At 40.5% G+C, this 21,335-nt stretch overlaps 1 protein-coding gene across 2 annotated transcripts; it reads left to right on the top strand.

Annotated features, from left to right (window-relative positions):
- The first annotated feature begins 2,338 nt into the window (after window positions 1-2,338).
- Window positions 2,339-19,406, top strand: LOC142972130 (uncharacterized). Of its 2 annotated transcripts, none has more exons than XM_076112961.1 (2): window positions 2,339-2,785; window positions 11,585-19,406. In XM_076112961.1, the coding sequence occupies exons 1-2, from the start codon at window positions 2,593-2,595 to the stop codon at window positions 12,772-12,774; spliced, it is 1,383 nt and encodes a 460-aa protein (XP_075969076.1). In that variant the 5' UTR covers window positions 2,339-2,592; the 3' UTR covers window positions 12,775-19,406. The 2 variants fall into 2 exon arrangements, with proteins under 2 accessions (XP_075969076.1, XP_075969082.1); XM_076112967.1 differs by having other exon boundaries at window positions 2,647-2,781.
- The last annotated feature ends 1,929 nt before the right edge of the window (window positions 19,407-21,335 follow it).

Below are 21,335 nucleotides of genomic sequence, written 5' to 3'. Positions count from 1 at the left end.
TTGTGCACTGTGAGAGAACCAGAGAATTTATGACACTGCCATAAAGTCAGAGAGGGGGATGTTGCTGAAGAGTTTCTGAGCACAGCCTTCAAGAAGGGGGGGGGTGAATTGGTCAAGGAAGTGGCTGACTGAAGTCCGAAGGGTTCAGCCAATCACTGAGCTGATCGATGGGCTAAGGAATGTGTAATATGAGGGGGGGGGGGGGGGGGCTGCCTCTTCTCTTCTGCATGCTTCTGCATGCTTCTTCTCCTCTGAACAAGGAGGGGGGCTTTTTCCTTTACCTTTTGTTTGAGAAATTTTGAACATAACAGTGTCACGATTCTCCAAATCCATGATTCGATTTGACTTTAGATTTTAACATTTTTCTTTCAAGTCGTGATTTGCAAACCTCAACAGATCATTAATTTTGTGCCTTGACAACAGTCATTTAAATTTTCTAATTCTTAAGCTATATGATATTAAGTGTGATATGACTGCCTTATTTTTTTATAATAATGCCTAATATATTTAAACTGTAATAACAAGAACTTATTTCACCAGACAAGTGTGAACAAACTGTTAAACAACAAGAAGAAGAGCCACTATGGCAGAAGGTTACTTAATTTAACTGCTTGTTTTCAGAATTGATGAGGTGCATCTGAATGCACCATGAAGTCCCACTCGGCACTGGGGATCACACACCTTACCACAAAATGTGATGTACAAGCGCTATCAATAAGTGGAAATAGAGCGACCAAATTCAAAGTGTAGATGGTGTGACTGCAGTTGCCAAAAAGTTTCTAAATCTTGTGCAGCCAACAAACTGCAGTTTTTCTGCCAACGATGTATTTGTTATTCACATAACGCGCGGGGAAAGGCAAAATGTTGCCACTCAGGTGACTTCAGGGAAGCAGGAGGATTGTTGCTGTTTCTCTGCCATTATGGTGTTTAAAAAGGGCAGCTGTAGGTTACGGACAGGTAAGCTCCACTGTGTCGTCTTCGGAAGAGCCTAAGTAGGCCTGGGTGGAGAAAACAAAACCTACCGGGAGAAATTAGAATCACCGATCCTGCTAATTATTTATTTGGTATTAAAGTGACACCCCTAATATCATTACATTATCATTACATTTGTTCTGTTCATAGAGAGGATGCTCTTAAGCTCAAATTCATCTTGAACATTGACATTTCTGTTCAGGGGCGGAATGACCATCAGGAAGTTAGGAAAGACTCCCAAATGGCCGATCCATTCAGAGCGGAACACTGCCTGTCAGACTGGGCCAACCTAATACTGTCAATATTGAGGGGGGATATGAGCGTGTTTCAGATCACCCACGCTTGTTTGGCCGGTGTTATTATGATTCAGTGCAGTAGTGACTTGCTAATACCAACTCAGGAGGCAGGTGTCATTAAGACATCCTTCAGAATCATCACATTCTCTCCATACCACAAAAAACTGTGCTAGTGTTCAACACAAGGCAGGCAAAATGCGTCCTTGTTTCTGTTAATGGGCTGGGTAATAAATCAGTGGTAAATGTGAAGCAGTTTGACAAAATTATCTCGGCTCAAGGATCCTTTTACTAGCATTTTCCCTTATATCTAACATTTTACTCTGTCTCACAAAGCAAACTGCACCTGCCGATGAAGATGTCCAGTGTGGTTTAGAGCTCCAGAAAAAGCTAGCATTTAACACAGATTTAAGATTATTATTTTTTTTACTATATATTATGTTGATCTGAGATAAATTGGCATTGATACATTTGAAATATTTATTTCGGTAATTTCTATAAGAATGTTTTTATTCATAAGATGACTGTCAGTTGTTGATGCGCTTTAAAATGGTCTAGTTTTTTTTGTAATCTGGAAAGCATCTGAAAGAGTTGTTGACACATATGGTGTCAGAATCTGCTTTATTGGCCGAGTATGTGCACATACAAGGAATTTTTTGTACTTGCTAGAAAAATGTCTACTATGTCTGCTACTGTTGCTATTATAAGTAGTCATAATTTTTCCATCATTATACATCTCAGCTACTTTAAATCAAGATTGAAGACTTTTCTGTTTGCTGCTGCCTTTAATTGAACCAGATTAAAGGATATTAATCAATTTCCTGCATTTCACTACTGTATTTTATTTCTTACACTACTTTTTAGTGTTTTAATGCCTGTTTTTAATGTTTCAATGAATGTTCTTCATATTTTTTTAATTTCCTTTTCTTTTAGCTTATGTTTTGATGCTTTTAATGGTTTTATGTGAAGCACTTAGAATTACCTTGTTGTTGAAATGTGCTATACAAATAAACTTGCCTTGAAACAGGTCAGGAGACAAATAATTAGTCATATATTATTTATAATTACAAATGGTTTTGAAATAACTTCAGTATTCAGCGTTTACGTTAAAAGTTACATCTTAAATGAATGATTCAAAAATATTTGAAAAACAATGTTCACTTGTGCAGACTTAAACGTTTCGAGCCAGGTAATGTTAACGGGGATGTGGATTTATTCTGAAAGACTTGGGCCGGAAGTCGCCCCGTCGCTACTGCTCAAAAAACACGGAAGTGGTTTAAACTTCTAAGTTCTAACTGTACAGCGCTGTCCAGTCGACAGTTTAAATATGTCTAAAGTTGAAATGTTGAGAGTAGTGGTGACTGAGCGTCTCACCGCGGCTGCCGAGGAGATATTTGGACTTTTTGAAAGAACCTTAGCGGAGTACGAAGAGGAACTTTGTCGTTCGAAGCGAGATAACGAGTGTCAACGCAAACTACTGGACGCTGTTTTGAAGCCTGAAGTTCGGTTACACAGAGTAGGTTAGTAGCATATAAACGTCATTTAGCTACACGTTATTTCAGTCCTGCCACTCATTTTATGCTCAGAACGGGCCGAATGCCCTGTGGCGTAGCTGCTTTTATCTTAAGAGCCGCTCAAACAAACTCAGTAGGAGCTGGCTCAAATCGTGGCAACGGTCGGAAGCTAGTCGAGGCACTTCCTGTTGCAAACTTACCTGCTGTCCTTGAAGGTATGACTGTTGGTAGTTGTAATTAGTTTAGTAAAAAAAAATGCTGAATTGTAATAGTATGGCTACTCGTTTTTATTAAACTAAGCTAATATAGGCTAACATCAGTTGGCACTTGTTGCCATGGCAACGATAAACACTTTCATGCAGCGGACTGAATGAATGCAAATTGTAAATATGGATGAGATGCATTGTACTGTTTAGAATGATGACAACCCATATAATCTATTGACTTGGATATACGTATATAGTATGTGCCAATGTTTGTGGCAGCTGCCACAACTTCTCGCGGCATTTTTTTACTAAACCAATTACAACTACCAACAGTCATACCTTCAAGGACCTTAATGCATTGTCACATATTGTCAAATAATCTCAACAAATGACTTCACACTCAACACACTGCACTTCCTCGTGACCTTTCCTTGTGGTATGGAAAACACTAGGGACAGACTTTACCGGTGTTAATCCCCAACTAGTTTTCAAATGTATCGTTGTGGTCTTTTAAACAGTGACCGTGGGACTAAATATTTGCTAACACTGAGCCACCGGAAGAAAGAAAACAAGCAATGTTCTAGCCGATACTGAAGACATGGACTTAATAATAGTCATGATGTTTGGCTTTACAGTGACATAGTGGAGGAGGGAGTCTCCTTCCACGGGTTCTACTGGTTTGAATAAGAACACTTTCCTCAAAGAGACCAGGGCTCTCATTTATAACCGTTGCGGTCTGAAAGAGGCGCCACTTCCCACGCAAACGTTGTGATCTATAAAAACAAACTTGACCTGTGCTCACCTGTACAGCAAGGCCGAGATCCTCCTTGTGGCACTGGCACCGCAGTGGCTAGTCTGTGGCAAGCGTCAGTCAGGTGTTACAACAGTGGCAAGCGAGCGGCACCCGTCAAGAGGCTGCCGAGCTGAATGGGCGGAGCCACATTTTCTGAGAACACCCATTGTTATATTATACGATAGGTCAGCTGCCGTAAATCTGTTTTATTATCATAGCATGGATTTTAGTTGAGTCACCTGAGCCACCCATCCATCCATCCATTTTCCACCGCTTATCCGGGGTCGGGTCGCGGTGGCAGCAGGCCAAGCAGGCCGACCCAGACCTCCCTCTCACCGGCAACATGTTCCAGCTCATTCTGGGGGATCCCGAGGCGTTCCCAGGCCAGCTGGGAGATGTAATCTGTCCAGCGTGTTCTGGGTCTTCCCCGGGGTCTCTTCCCAGTTGGACGTGCCTGGAAAACCTCCAGTGGGAGGCGTCCAGGAGGCATCCTAATTAGATGCCCGAACCACCTCAGCTGACTCCTTTCGACGCGAAGGAGTAGCGGCTCGACTCCAAGCTCCCTCCTGATGACCGAGCTCCTTACCCTATCTCTAAGGCTGAGCCCGGCCACCCTACGGAGGAAACTCATTTCGGCCGCTTGTAGCCGCGACCTTGTCCTTTCGGTCACGACCCAGAGTTCGTGACCATAGGTGAGGGTAGGAACGTAGACCGAGTGGTAAATTGAGAGCTTTGCCTTCCGGCTCAGCTCCCTCTTCACCAAGACGGTCCGGTGCAGCGCCTGCTTTACTGCTGCAGCTGCACCGATCCGTCTGTCGATCTCCCGCTCCATCTTACCCTCACTCGTGAACAAGACCCCGAGATACTTGAACTCCTTCGCTTGAGGTAGGCACTCCGTCCCCACCTGGAGGGAGCAATCCACCGGTTTCCGGCACCTGAGCCACCCGTTCTCTGTATACATCCTTAGAGTAACCACGTTGTGCTTTTTTGTTTCTCATTCCTTTTATTTAAGTATGGTTTTGCTGGTTTTGAAACAAAAGGGAACATAATACACTCTTTCCAAATTATTACTTTTACAGTCACTTTTATAGTCATTTACAACAATCGGCTAAAACAATGAAAATAAATCATCCGTTTTATTATCATTTATAAGTGTATATAAAAAGGTTTTAAAAATAAAACTCATAAAAAGTCCAATCCAAAAATACATGTCTGAAAATATCTTCACTCTTCCTCTGCTTATATGTAGTAGGTGCCCCCCGGTCCGTGTCTGTTTCATGGTTTATTCGTTTTTTCTTTTGAAGAGCGACGCAAAGCAAGACAGGTAGTCCGGAAGTAAGAAAATGTCAATATCATTTTAGTCTATGATGCAACCAGTGGTGGGCCGTCAGGGCCAGCAAGGCCTTCTCTGCTGGCCTAAACAGAATCACAAAGTTATAGCTATTTTATAATTTAATAATTTTTCTTAAATACACTACATGTATCATAATTTATAAAAATCTGATTTCACCTCTGTGTCTCTAGGTAAGAAGAGAGGCCCCAGGCCTTCAGACTCACAAGTGAATCCCTTTGCAGTTTAAGTGAATGGGGACAATATTGTTGATTGTCATGGTGTTCAACCAATCAGATCTTTAGTTTGACATGTTGGGTGTATTCTTTGACATGCCAGAGCCTTCTAGCTGGCCTACAACTACGTCAGCATTAACGTGCAGCTGGCTCAGCATTAACGTGCGCTGTGATTGGTCAGTGGGCTAGCGTGACTGTTTTGAAGCTGAAGCAGCTTGCAGAAGTTAGTATTAGCAGTAACAGTTCAAGTTGAAAGATATGTAAGAAGTTATGACATTGACATGACATTTTTAGCGTTTTGCTTAGTGTAGATTCTTTTTTTTTTTTTACCTAGCTTTGTTTTTTAAAGGATTTGTACGAACGGTATTTCAGCATCGGAGAAGCTTCGTACATTTTATGGCTGGGAATGCGTTTTATTTGCAACTGAGCATCTTGGTGTTTGGAGCTACGCTACGCTAACCAAGGCAGCACAACGACACCATAGCACGACAGGACACTCACAAACTACGGTCAGGGTTCGTACTGTCATGGAAAACCTGGAAAAGTCATGGAATCTTAAAATGGTTATTTCCAGGCCTGGAAAAGTCATGGAAAAAATAAAATCCCAAAAGTTTTGGAAAAGTCATGGAAATTTGTGTTATTCATATTTTTATATCGTTCATTTACGCTGAGTTGCCAGCCAGCGTTTCTCAGATTGGAGTGAGACGAGGAGAAAATGTGATGTGATCTTCGCAATAGAACATCTTTGATGTGTCGAGTCTTGGCCAATCAGCGTTCAGATGTCTACAGCGTCTTCATTTCCCTCCGTTAAAGTTTGAGTTAGGTTATGTACCGTTACCATTCAGACTTGCTAAAGTCAGCACGGTGAACAGCATGCGGAACTTTGTCGACTGTTAACGTTCGTCATTATCGCGATTTAGAAGGAAAAAACGTAGCGTGACGAAACATGCACCCCCCCGTGTTCCGGTTCAGTTCACGCGGTCACTCATTAACGTTAAACCGGAACACTGGCGCATCTGGTTGCAGGTTGTTTTGTTTAAGGAGATGAACTACAGCAACAAGGGCTCACATGTCCTCTCATCACACTGCCAGACACTGTTCACTGTAATGACCACAGCCAGTGTACCAACAGTCCCACGTGCAGTTGCTCTCAAGAACCCTGAAGTAATGAGAGGGTTAAGGTGCCTGTACCTTCATTTCAGCGGGTTGCTAATGCAGAGGTGTGTATAGATCACAGCTATTATTTTACTCTTGATAAGTTACCTTAGCCAGAGTAGATTATCATTTTCATTTAAATAATTGAACTGGATTGAATGCATATTAATTTCAAATAGAAGATAGGCCACAATTCTAACGGCTGTACTGTAACTGTGGAAGTTAATATTAAGCCATACAGTAACAGGGTTCAATGAAAAATTTGCACTACAAAAGGGAAAGCAATATGTGCACTAGCTGGATGCTGCTACCTACTAAAGCTCTTATTGATGTGTCAGTGTCAACCAGAGTATATTTATAAATGTTTATTCTTTTAATCAAACTATTGTCTCTCATTCGTTTGTGTCATTTAACGTATACTGTATGCTTTGGAATTCTCATTGTTAGTTTAAATGCTACATTTTCTCACTTTTTCATGTATACACTGAGATTTCACAAAATGTTTGGTCATGGAAATTTGGTTTAAAGTCATGGAAATCAATTGGTCAAAATGTGTATGAACCCTGTACGGTGCTTTTGAAAACTTTTGGAGTGATCCGAGTGGATCTACAGCTCAACGAACACGTTCGCAGGAGGACCTCTGACTGGAACGGAACTGAACCGATGTTCTGTACAACCGCGGTATTAAACTCTCCATTAACAAAGAAAGGAGGATATACTTTGTCTTTAAGTGAACAGCATCTGTGGTAAGTGAAGTGCTTTTGTGTTTTTACATCTGCAGTAGCGGATGTACTGTGTTAATTTGTCTATCGGGTCGATTTTATTGTACGATTGATGTTGTTCCCTCTGATGTGAATAATATTTGAATGGCTCGTGTTCTTTAGTGTGTGGTGGAATACTGTTTTAGCGCTGCAGTGTTGCTGGATTGATGTGTCATGCTTTGTTGTCATATAAATATATGTGACTGGTTCTTGTGCGTTTGTTCTTGTCATTGTTAATTACATTGATTCTGACTTGTCCGTTAATGACGGTCAAGTCATTAACGGATTTCAGACATTTGATTCTATATTTGGGGTTTTGTTTTGTTTTACAAAGCAAGAATGATGGTCTGGAGAAATGGGGACTATGTGGCGATTGCTTTAGCCCTGTTTGAATCAGTAGAGAACAGCTAAACGCTGTGGGGAGAGTGTAGCGTGTTTGCTGCTATTCTTTTCCTCTAAACTAGTTAAGCGTCGCGTGTAGAATGTTTTTCTTCCGGGGTCGGAGTGTCAGACAACCCAGTGAGCACTAACCCGGATTTCAACGTTGATTTCTGGTTGAAAAAGCGTTGATTTGGGGTCTGAACGTCTTAGACGTATTTGAACCGTCTTTTGAACCGGCTAAATTACGGTTACAATATCAACGTGTCACAAAACACCAATTTGTTTTAAAATATTGATGGTTTAAGTTGTAGGTTGAAAGAGACGCGATTTTGGTTACTTTAAACGTGTTTCTCCAAAATCATATTACGCTGGCCGTTGATATCTGGTCTACACGAAGACGTTATTTCAACGCATTCAATGTCTCATATAAAACGTCGTAAATATGGCTTATAGACTGTGCTGTCAACAAGAAGGTCCCAGGACATCATAATGAGAGCAGAGCACATTCTGTCTGTATGTTCACGTAAAATACAACTCTTGGGTTTACTGCTGGAACATGCATGCGCACGGACTCTGTGCATTTTTCTAAGTTAGAGACGGTAGAAACACGGCAGGATTTGAGCTAGCTAGCTCTTACTGAGTGATGAGTGAAGTGAACGAGCTGACGGAATAAACGAGGCTTCACGCTAACGACATACTTTGTAAGTACTTGAACTACTTTATTCCAATATTGCAAACCGAAATATCATTACCATACCACTGATATCATGTTATGCTCACCATGCGGGCGAGGCTGCTAGCTTGTAGTGTTAGCATGTTACGAACAGTAAACATAGACATGTGTGTTAGTTAATATTGGAGACACTTTCTTTGTGGACTGTCCCAGTTGCCCAACATAATAAAATAGAGTATTTAGGACATTTCACATGTAAAATACACGGCGGACAGCGAGTGGGGCTGTACACAGTTTAAATGAGGAGGACGTGACTAACGTACTGTACTGTACTAATACGATCATGGTCAAAACATTGTTGTTTGGGTTATGGCAATATACAAACAATATAAACAATATACTGTGTAATATCCAGGTCAGCATCGTTCCGTTGAAGACACGTTTAAAATACGTCTATGGTCTCCGGTGAAGAGACCTTCAAAACTGGTCTAAAAGTCAATATGTTTTTCTAATACTTGTTTTATTTACAGATGTCCAGCTTGAAAATATGGCAGATCTCCTGAAACCGGCTCCTGTGTGGCTTTGAAAACGACAGAAGGAAAAGGAGATTATGGTTTTATATAAAGAACATTGTTTATATTCATATTGTGCTTTAATAAATACAAATGAACTGTTGCCTGTGTCACTTGGTCTTTTGTCCTGTAAGTGGAAACTGTTGATGTGTTACTAACATTAAGTATTTAGTTGCTACATATTGATCTGACAGCATTTTGACGGTTAAAACACGGTGACGTTGAATCTGGTCTAAGCGTGAACGTTGAATCAACGTCTACAAATAGTCGGCGAAAAAACTTTCACTTTTCAACCAATTCTGAACGTCTTTTCAACGTTGGGCGTAGACGTCTTGGGTCTATTCAACGGAAAAATGCTCACTGGGAACTGTCTGTTACGTCATGTGGATTGCCAGTTTGAGCAAACTCCACCGAAAACATTATATTTCCCACAATTTTAAGCTTCTGCATTTTCCAAATGCACTAGTATTATTCAAACGTATTGTTCGGTTCGTAAGCCTCGTACCGAACGGTTTAATACAAATACGTTTATTATTACACCCCTAGAAACAAATAATAACCGTAGCTGGGGCGTAATAATAAGATTATTAGGAGATGGAACTGTAGTCGGACAGCACTGAAGGCCCAGGTATAAAATGTACGGCCCAGCACAGGATGCAACCACATACCAGGGTAACATTAGAAGAAAAATAAATAAACGTAGGCCGATGGGAGTATGTTAGCAACAATATTTGACTACATGCGATTTAATATTCATTTATCCATGTACACAGCAAGAATCAAGTTTTCGATTAATCTGTGGATTGTTTGATTCAATATAGTTCGTAATATAGTTTAATCAGTCATTTTTGTGTGTGCAGAAAATCCTATCGTAACAACAATGGGTGTTCTCAGGAAATGTGGCTTCGCCCGTTCAGCTCGGCAGCTTCGTGACCGGTGCCGAACGAGTGCCGCTCGCTTGCCGCTGTTGTGACACCTGACTGACGCTTGGCATAAACTTGCCACACGCTTGCCACTGTCAGTAGTCTCACTAGCTGTCTCTCCACCTGTATGGAAACTCTGACCTATGTGAAGCCAGACCGTAGAAATTAAATAAAATTTAATTTAATTTCACTTCATATGACACGTTACTTTGCACTTGTATATTCTCTTTGTCATTAACAGTCAAACCACCAGTGTTATTTGTGCTTGAAATTTGATTTGAGGTTTGAGTTGGTTTATATCTTTAGCAACTAATTCTATGCATCAACATTCCTAAGGTGCTTTGCATTGACCGTTTATGGTTGAATGTGGAAGTGTAGAGGGCAGAATGCACATTGTATTCTCACTGTCACTGAACACTCTTTTACTAAAATGCACTTGCCACAACTTCATTTGAAATTAAAATACATACTGTATTTAGGGTTAGGGTTTTAAACATAGATTTCTCACACCACTCTTAACTTACATGTAGATGCCATAGATGTCATATGAAATAAAGTGCATTAAATACAGTTATCTGGCACGATACCTGGGTCCTTTCCATTTATGCCCCATTCCTCCAGGTTCAGTGGTGATGTTACTGCCTGTACAGCTCTCGTGATGTGGTGTGACGTAATCATAATATTCACCTCGGTGTTCTAATCGTCTAACATCGTCTACAAAAATGTATCGATAGTAGTCAAGGACATAGCGATGCACTATTGATAAAAAATATATCGTGAAAGTAAGCTATATCGATATTTTTGCACAGCCTTAATGCAGTGAAGAACTTTACTGGCCTCCCTGATCACACACGTTCCTTTATGTCAGCCACAATAACAAGATTTTGGACGAGAGAGCATGTAGGAAACCCCTCCAATAACAAATGTTCTACGCAGTGACAAATTGGTAATGTGGAAACAGGCCAGCCCTTTTCACCTATTATTTCATTCTATTTTTTGTAATAATATCTGTATATAGAATGTCTCTTCCCTCCCTGACTGAAGCCGTCCAGAGTTCTGGCCTGATCATCTCCAGAACAACATAGATTAAGTTGACGTTTTAACTTCAATGCCACTTGTGCTTTTTAATCCGACCCGTCATTGCACAAAAACAGACCCCAAAAGCCAATGTAGTGAGAACACTGAATCCATCCAAAGTCTAACTAAAACTGAGAGTGTCTGTTCTCTCTGTCAGCCCACCAACACACACACACACATGCTGTAAGAAGTGTAAGTGGTATTTTAATTTGTTTAAAATAGTTTGTGTGTCACTGTCTCGATGTCACATTTCATAAGAGCCATATTTTGGAATTCCACAATTATTGTGTACAAATCAATACATTTAAGAATACATCAAGAATCTGAATCTCAGGCCTAATAATAATATCTGATTCTCTTTCACTTGGTTTTGTATTTTGTTGTCAATAAGAAAGCAAGATAAAACAATGTCATTTCTCACATTATTTTACTAGCCTTTTCTCTCTGTCTCTCTTAAGGTTAGATAATGACTGGTCATGGTCAATTATAAATATACTGTAAATGCAAATTTCCAGTCTGAGATGACGTCTCCATACTGGATGTCAGGCTGGTGGTACTGTGATGCCCAGTAGTGTCCCCTCTTCTCACACACACTTCGCTTCTGTAATGCTGTGTTTAAACTCCACAGTGGAAACTGTGTTGAACGTATAATCAAATTTTTCCTAACTTGTCTGCATTCATTTGTTTTGTTATTTCAGTGTTATCTGCAGATGTTCAGCAGGACCCAGAGCCCCCACATATTAAAGAGCAACAGGAGCAATGCTGGAGCAGTCAGGAGGAAGAGCAGCTTCAAGGACCATTTCCTGTAAAGAGTGAAGATGATGAAGCTCAGTCCTCACAGCTTCATCAAATGCAAGAAGAGAACAGTGAGGCAGAGCCTCCAGCTAGCAGCTCAGCTCAACAGAGGGATATGGAGAGTGATAGAGAGGACCATGGAGCATCAGAACCAACCAGGAGCTTAGATCCAGATAGTTATTCACAACCAGCTAATGATGAGACTCTAGAGTCTTCTGAACAAGTGGACACTGTGAAATCAAAGCGGACCCACATGGGTGTTTCTGTCAGTCAACCAGCTAGGGACGACGGGACTTCAGACTCTTGTGAGCCTGAGACTGAAGACAGTGATGGGCACTGGGAGGAGACAAAGAAACTTCAGTCAAATTTAAAAACACTGACAAACAATGGCGTTGCTGAAGGTGATAAAGACCATAACACCAGCAAGAAGTCTCTGAGCTGCTCCAAGTGTGGTAAAACATTTAAACCCAACGGAAAAAGTGCCCCGGGAATGGAACCATCAGCTTGCTCAGTTTGTGTTCAAAGATCCACACAAAGTCCACGATTAATCACAAATAAGAGAACTCATTCAGGGGAAAACATCTTCAGATGTTCAGTTTGTAAGAGACAATTTAGCTACAAAGGAGATGCTGTGAGACACATACGAATTCACACCGGAGAGAAACCCTTTAGCTGCTCAGTGTGCAGTAAACGATTCACGCAGAGCACAGGCTTGAGCTCCCACATGAGAACCCACACAGGAGAGAAACCATTCAGCTGCTCGCTCTGTCCTAAACGGTTCATCCGGAGTGGAGTTCTGGACCGACACATGAGAGTTCACACAGGAGAAAAGCCTTACAGCTGCTCAGAGTGCAATGCAAGTTTTAGTCTAAGTCAGTCACTGTTAAAACACATGAGGATCCATACAGGAGAGAAACCATTCAGCTGCTCAGTTTGCGATAAAAATTTCACTCAGAAAGGACATCTGACACAACACATGACGCTCCACACAGGGGAGAAGTCATTCAGTTGCCGTGTCTGTGGTAGAAAATTCACCAGACAGTCTCGTGTGAAAAATCATAAGTGTCTTTCTGAGAGCAGCAGCAGTAAATGAAACTCTGATGAATTTCACACTTTGAATGTCTTACTATCCGCCCAATATGGATTAAGTGGTTATGGTAGGAACAGCATGAATGTATTTGAAATATGTACGCAATTGGGCTAATTCTTTTGTAAAAGATCTAATTTGAATTAGAACTAGAACTAACGCATCATTTTTTAATTACGATTCTGCAAACCAATGATCGACTAATTATTAGCTGCAATATTCAGCATATTTAAGATAATAGGAATCTTTATTATTTTATCCAATTGCAGATATAATAGATACATTTAAGAAATGTGCCACTTAGCCTCTGATGCAGCTGCTCCAGTATGTGAGCGGTAGCCGAAATTCATGTTGTTGGACGATATATTGTCCCAGAAATAATTGCAATAAACATCATTGTAATTTTTACTGATAAATTCCTAATATATTAGTTTAACAATGCAAGTACACCGTTTTAAAAGAGCAATGAACGTTTTATTACGAAAGCACTTCAGTTAATGCAAATTGAATGTGACTACAGATGAAAAATAGCGTTATGGCTAACTCTGGCACATTTGCAGAAATGTTTTTATTAATGTGCACTGTCCCGTTCAAATAAACCAATAAATAAAATAAAAATATATATATATATCTTAGATAAATAGGACATTAATAGAATAAAACAACGCAACCAAAACAATAAATATAATGATCTCTCAGGCTCTGTTAATAAAAATGTGCAATGTCTGCACAATGCCCAAGTCCTCTTGGTAGGGACAACTCTGAAATTTGTTCTGGCATCATGTCGGCAAGTGTTCGTGACATTCTTATGTTAACATACACGCATGTAAACAACAACACAGAGGTAGGCGAAAACGCTAGATGTCATGTCCATATATTGTACGATAAGTCAATAATGTAATTATTATTGAGATCTATCCAAATATTGTTCAATAAAACAATAATGTAAAAATGATTAGGGTCATGTCCATATATCATACGGACTCCTTCAACTCCTTCACTTCACACACACATTCGTTTATTTTGTTTTCTTTTTGTGTCTGAGCTTGTCTACTATGTGAAAACGATTAAGGTCATGTCCATATATGGAATGATAAGTTGATAACTTAAAAATTTGTGAGATCATACCATATATCATGCAAGCAGATATAGTTGAACGTACAACCGCAGATATGAATCATAACCAGATTATCATTGTGAATAAGATTGCAGCGCAGTGATTATAAAGACAATATTCATACACTATACGTATATTACGCGGACCTACCGATGCACATTCGACCTACGTTGGACGTTATGAGTCAACCATCAATTTTTGTCTCACTCAGTAGAAACTTCAGTCTGCAGTGTAGTTCATATGCCTCACTGTTACACCTTAGAAGTGTACAATAAAATGATCAAAGAAAGCTTTCTCTCTCCCTGGATGCACAAAGAAGGTCTAAAAATGCAGTGTGGGAGTGTTTCACTTAACCAACACCACGGAATGCAAAGAAGGTATCTTCCCAAGGCATGGGAAGAGCAGTGACTTTTTAAATTAAGTTAATGTTGAAAAGTTATCTTTTACAGCATTTAATTAAACATATGCTTTAAAGGCATTTAAACAAAGTTTTGTGATGGAGTTTGTGTTATTCCTGAGTTTTATACAAAGGTTTTCTTTTTACTGCAAACATTCTTTTCAAATATTGGTATTGGCCTCTTTGATCAGTAATAATAGATATCTGCCCTGGAAGAAATATAATGGTGGACCCACCTGCACAGAGTAAGAAGTTAACCTAGATTTAAGAAGATTTATAATATGAAATACATTTCTCTTCATCAGACGGACAGACAGACAGACAGTAGATGATGGAGAGGTTAGCAGTGCACAGGACCACACTGCATGAACTGTATCGGAAAAGTGTGCTTGTGCGTGTGAGAAAGGAAACCCTTTCGATATAAGTTTCAGGCTGGGAACAGGCCAAAAGTGGATTTTGTGAAAGTAAACATAGTTTCAAAGAATCTGTGTGTAAGCATCAGATTCTAATGAAAACATCATGAAACTGTGAGATCAACTGTCCCGAGCCACTTTCATGAAGAAAATCTTTGAAACTATGTTTACTTTCACAAAATCCACTTTTGGCCTCTTCCAGGCCTTGTAGGAAATTTAGGTTTAGAAGTGTGTTTTAGGATTTGTAATTAGAAGTGTTTCTAGTAGGATTTATAGCACCCTTAGAGGTGGTTAGTAAAATGTTAGCAAGTATTAGGGTTATACCAAATATGCTTGTAAAGCTTGTCAAGGTCTTTGCCAAAGTTGCAAATTCTTATCGAATGTATAGTATGTTTACCATAGAAGTGTTAAGCCACTCAATATGTTTATATTGAATGTATAGAACTGTGAAGAATAGTCAAGGGACAGACAGGGATTTTAGACAGGCATTCCAGGGACGCGCAGAAGGATCATCACAACCGTGCCAAGGGTCCTCCAGCTGGCTGATGCGAGAAGGAGGAGCTAGCTGGATTTAACCAATTGTAGCAAAGACGGACATTTTGAGAACTTTTACGAACTATATAAGGAAATTCAGATAGAGAATTCGGCCTGTTCATCTCATTTCATCCAGGCAGGTAACCAGCTTCCTGGCTGTGGTGTGTATGGCTGCTTTTCCGCGTGGATCATATTTCTATATCGATACTGTAAATATTTCTATACATTCTGTAAATAGTGTACTTCACTTTGCAATTGTTTTAGCTTCTGTAGTATTAAATACTTTTGATTATAATTTGAGCCGACTGACTTTTTGGCACGGTTCCACAACTTGCGGTTCTCCCACAGTTTAGAGAGGTTATCGAACCTAACAGCCTGAAACGTCTTTTAAGAGCATAAAAGGCTGAGAATGTACCTTAAACCTGTAAAGGTGTGTAAGCATCAGATTCTAATGAAAACATCATGAAACAGTGAAATCAACTGTCCTGAGCCACTTTTTTGAAGAAAACCTTTGAAACTGTTTACTTTCACAAAATCAACTTTTTTCAAGAAAATCTTTGAAACTATGTTTACTGTCACAAAATCCACTTTTTTGAAGAAAATCTTTGAAACTATGTTTACTTTCACAAAATCCACTTTTGGCCTCTTCCAGGCCTGAAATGTCTGTTAAGAGCATAAAAAGTGAAAATGCATCTCTAGGCAGTAAAGTGCTGAAAGCTTCAGATATTCATGAAAATGACATCAGACTGTGAAATCAACTGTCCTTTGTTGAAGAAAATCTTTGGAACTGTTTCCTTTCACAAAATCAACTTTTGGCCTCCTCTCCCTCCTCTCTGCCTGAAACGTCTTTTAAGAGCATAAAAAGTGAAAATGCATCTCTAGGCAGTAAAGTGCTGAAAGCTTCAGATATTCATGAAAATGACATCAGACTGTGAAATCAACTGTCCTTTGTTGAAGAAAATCTTTGGAACTGTTTCCTTTCACAAAATCAACTTTTGGCCTCCTCTCCCTCCTCTCTGCCTGAAACGTCTTTTAAGAGCATAAAAAGTGAAAATGCATCTCTAGCCAGTAAAGTGCTGAAAGCTGCAGATATTCATGAAAATGATATCAGACTGTGAAATCAACTGTCCTGAGGCACTTCTTTGAAGAAAATCTTTGAAACTATGTTTACTTTCACAAAATCCACTTTTTTGAAGAAAACATTTGAAATTATGTTTTTCACAAAATCCACTTTTTGAAGGAAATCTTTGAAACTGTTTATTTTCACAAAATCCACTTTTTTGAAGAAAATCCTTGAAACTATGTTTACCGTCATAAAATCAACTTCTGGCCTCCTCTCTGCCTGAAACGTCTTTTAAGAGCATAAAAAGTGAAAATGCATCTTTAGCCAGTAAAGTGCTGAAAGCTGCAGATATTCATGAAAGTGACATCAAACTGTGAAATCAACTGTCCTGAGGCACTTCTTTGAAGAAAATCTTTGAAACTATGTTTACTGTCACAAAATCAACTTCTGGCCTCCTCTCTGCCTGAAACGTCTTTTAAGAGCATAAAAAGTGAAAATGCATCTCTAGCCAGTAAAGTGCTGAAAGCTGCAGATATGCATGAAAATGACATCAAACTGTGAAATCAACTGTCCTGAGGCACTTCTTTGAAGAAAATCCTTGAAACTATGTTTACTTTCACAAAATCAACTTCTGGCCTCCTCTCTGCCTGAAACGTCTTTTAAGAGCATAAAAAGTGAAAATGCATCTCTAGCCAGTAAAGTGCTGAAAGCTGCAGATATTCATGAAAATGACATCAAACTGTGAAATCAACTGTCCTGAAGCACTTCTTTGAAGAAAATCTTTGAAACTATGTTTACTGTCACAAAATCAACTTCTGGCCTCCTCTCTGCCTGAAACGTCTTTTAAGAGCATAAAAAGTGAAAATGCATCTCTAGCCAGTAAAGTGCTGAAAGCTGCAGATATGCATGAAAATGACATCAAACTGTGAAATCAACTGTCCTGAGGCACTTCTTTGAAGAAAATCCTTGAAACTATGTTTACCGTCATAAAATCAACTTCTGGCCTCCTCTCTGCCTGAAACGTCTTTTAAGAGCATAAAAAGTGAAAATGCATCTCTAGCCAGTAAAGTGCTGAAAGCTGCAGATATTCATGAAAGTGACATCAAACTGTGAAATCAACTGTCCTGAGGCACTTCTTTGAAGAAAATCTTTGAAACTATGTTTACTGTCACAAAATCAACTCCTGGCCTCCTCTCTGCCTGAAACGTCTTTTAAGAGCATAAAAAGTGAAAATGCATCTCTAGCCAGTAAAGTGCTGAAAGCTGCAGATATTCATGAAAGTGACATCAAACTGTGAAATCAACTGTCCTGAGGCACTTCTTTGAAGAAAATCTTTGAAACTATGTTTACTGTCACAAAATCAACTTCTGGCCTCCTCTCTGCCTGAAACGTCTTGTTGGGATCTGACCCTGCTGTCCTGGCTGGCTGAGACCTTCACACGTGCTTTTCAAATAAAGGAGCAGCCATGTTCCTTCCTTTCACCAAAACGCCTGATCTGGGATCTGCAAGAAACCTCATGCCGGAGGACCACACCCCCCAGCTCCAGCAGAAACCTGATGCTGGTCCCTCATTGGCCAAGAAAGGGCCCCCCACTGGTTGTGCCACCTGGTTTATAAGCCTGAGCACAGCTAGAATTATTTCTCTTCCGTCCAGACACCGCTGGTGTAAGGAGATCCACAAGGCTCTCTTCACCCCGGACACGCGCTGGTGTCAGGAGGTCCACAAGGCCTCTTCACTCCGGACTCGTCCAGCGGACAAGAAGATCCACGAGGAACCGCGGCCTCATCAAATCCTATCAGGTCACATGTAACATTCGCTGGTCGAACAGACTGTGTTTTATCTTGAGTTTTGGATCCTGTAGTGCGAGAACGGATAACTCCTATGCCCCGTTCTCCCACCCTTTTTGTGTACACACCGCCGGCAGAAGGTAACAATCTTTCCTCGCCGAAGATTTCCGGGAAGGACGACCCAAACCTCGTCCCTCAGCCGAAGTTAAAAAGCCCCTCTCTGCAGCGAGGAGGCCGAGTCTGCGCCAGCCAGCCCCGAGGCCGCGCCACCGAGAGCCAGCGGCTACTCGAGGACCGACTGATCCCCACCACGGGAAACGTACCCCACCGAACAAAGCTTCTACAAGTAAGAGTTACTGGTATCTGGGCCTAGCTTAGCTTAGCATAGCATTAGCTTAATTTAGCCTATTCGTTATATCGTTGTTATTCCTGTATCTTGTTACATTAAGTTACTGTCGTGTTATAACGTGTTATTGTGCAAGCATCGCGGACCACGGAGTCCCGTTATATTGTGTATTTCCTGCTGTAACTGTTTGCATTAGATCCGTCGCTGCTAGTGGATGTGGAGGTTGTGATTTTATCACTTCAAAGACCAAAACCACAGTGGCGTAGCCTCGTCTCGCCACCAGATCGACCGAGTTTCGGGGTGATACGAGAGCAATACTCGCATCTCACCGCAGTGATAAACATGTGTTTTGTTTTGGGGATTATTTTATTTTGTTTGGTTTTATTCTCTCTTTAAATCGGCTCTGTGAGTGAGATCTAGAACCGCAACTATCACCGTACAAGCGTGACCGGTCGGTTCAGAATCCGACCGCAGAGTTTACGAGTGATCAGCTGTTCCTCACATTCTCACTGCAGCGACGAGCACCGCGCTCAGAGCTCCTCTCTCCCTCTCTCTCTCTCTCTTTCTACTAACCCGCACACACATAGTTAGATTCACTGATTTTGGGTGAACCTCTCAGACACGTGGTCGCGTAATCTATTGTCTCAACCCACATTGTGCGCCGTCCCACGTGGTTACACGTAGCCACCTCTCAGCTATCTTGTCGCGGGTCAATAGACTCCGCCATCTTTGCTTGTAGGCTCACACGCCCCTTTTTAGGTTACGTACCATCACTGTTTGAGTAGGCCCCCCCCCCCCCCCTTTTGTTTCCACACACTCACACTCACACATGTACATATATCTATATACATATCCTTACCCCACTTTATTCATTTGACTTTAGGTATTAGACATATAATTGTATGATAGTGTTTGTTGATTTTGATATTACTTGATTTGATCATTTATTATTTTATTTAATAAACTCTGTTATATTTTAAAGAGCAGTCGTCTGTGATTACTTGTGCATATGTGTGTAATAATAACTGGATGTAGTGGCCTGTGCTCGAACTTAAACCTTCACTTTCACTCTGAATGTGTAATAGTACTCAGACTATTGACATTATGAGTGAACGCTAATTATGAGACTTAGTTTTATTGTTTGGTTATTGGTCCCTGTTCACAGGGTGGTGCCCCGTTATTATTAATAATCATTAATAATTGTTACTGACATTAATAATTCTATTGATGTCAAGAATTTAGTTTCTTAGATGCTGATAACCAAACACGCTCCTCTACGTTCCCAACAGTCTTTTAAGAGCATAAAAAGTGAAAATGCATCTCTAGCCAGTAAAGTGCTGAAAGCTGCAGATATTCATGAAAGCGACATCAAACTGTGAAATCAACTGTCCTGAGGCACTTCTTTGAAGAAAATCCTTGAAACTATGTTTACTGTCACAAAATCAACTCCTGGCCTCCTCTCTGCCTGAAACGTCTTTTAAGAGCATAAAAAGTGAAAATGCATCTCTAAAGTGCTGAAAGCTGCAGATATTCATGACATAAAAAAAAAGACATAACACTGTGAAATCAACTCTCCTGAGGCACACACTGCACATCCAGCAGTGCCCGGCCAAACTCTTCGCCCCGTGCTGCAGCGCTCGGAGCTCCCCGCCCACTTGCTGGCTGATGGGCGGGGAGCTCCGGGCGCTGCGGTAAGGAGCGAACGTCTGCACACACTGTGGATGACACAGAGCTGGTTGGATATTGGCAAAGATTAATTTAACCCTCCTGTTGTGTTCGGATCAAATCTGACTGATTTACAACTTTAATCAATCATAAATATTGTGTTTTACATCTGATTGCCTCAAGGCCTCATATCCTCCACACTAGGCATTTGAACATAGGCCTATCATTGAATTTTTAGTGGTTTAGTCAACTTTGCAACACCCATGGTGTTCCCGGTTTCCATAGGAAATGAATGGGGAGCACTAGATTATGTCCATTCATCAAATGGAAAACAGCCCCATACACACCCACAACCACCCCCCCTCCCATACAAACACACACACCCACACCTGTTCAAAGCCCCATATATAAAGTTGTACACTTTTCAAACTTCAAACAAAAAATCTGGTGTTTGTTATGGGAACCCATCTCTATACCGCGTGTATGTGCCCATCCCCCCACGTGAACCACACCTTCCAGACTAAACAATGTTTCATATCTTCTCACTTTCCCCCATATAAACCTATATACTATATACGATATATACGATATACGATATGCAACATCTCGTGTGGAAGACATCAAGTCCAGCTTCCAACTCTTTTTACCAGAGTCCATACCAGGGTATTATACTGGACATGACAAACCTGGAGGGGAGGCGTGTGTTTGTGGACACGTGGAGAGCATTGGACCAGACCTCCAAGCCTACATGGGTCTGTTGATTCTAGCAGGAGTATATCGGTCAAACAATGAGGCTAGAAAAAGTCTGTGGAATGCGGAGTCCGGGAGGCCTATATTCCTGTCAACAATGTCCTTGCAACAGTTTCATTTAATTTAGCGATACATTTTCAGTGTCTATTCTTTGTATATACAGTTGTTCATATAAACCACTTGTCTGAGACATTGTTTACAGCTTAAAAAGGTGTTAAATAAAATGTGGGGATGATTAATGGTTTTTGTGTAAGAGCAGTTAAAACAGACCGGTCTAATTAGACCGGGAACACTAAAGTAAGGGCCCAGTGAGCACTAACCCGGATTTCAACGTTGATTTCTGGTTGAAAAAGCGTTGATTTGGTGTCTGAACATCTTAGACGTATTTTAACCGTCTTTTGAACCGGCTAAATTACGGTTACAATATCAACGTGTCACAAAACACCAATTTGTTTTAAAATATTGATGGTTTGTTAAGTTGTAGGTTGAAAGAGA

The sequence above is a fragment of the Anarhichas minor genome, unplaced genomic scaffold, assembly GCF_050575085.1.
Source record: "Anarhichas minor isolate MPS153535 unplaced genomic scaffold, ASM5057508v1 ptg000005l, whole genome shotgun sequence".
Lineage (NCBI taxonomy): Eukaryota > Metazoa > Chordata > Actinopteri > Perciformes > Anarhichadidae > Anarhichas > Anarhichas minor.
This window is presented reverse-complemented; position numbering and strand designations above follow the sequence as displayed.

Bases quoted from the DNA above. Each gene is read 5' to 3' on its own strand.
- LOC142972130 (XM_076112961.1), top strand. From the start codon at position 2,593: ATGTCTAAAGTTGAAATGTTGAGAGTAGTGGTGACTGAGCGTCTCACC. The intron at 2,786-11,584 runs GTTAGTAGCATA...TTGTTATTTCAG, and splicing joins AGTTCGGTTACACAGAGTAG to TGTTATCTGCAGATGTTCAG.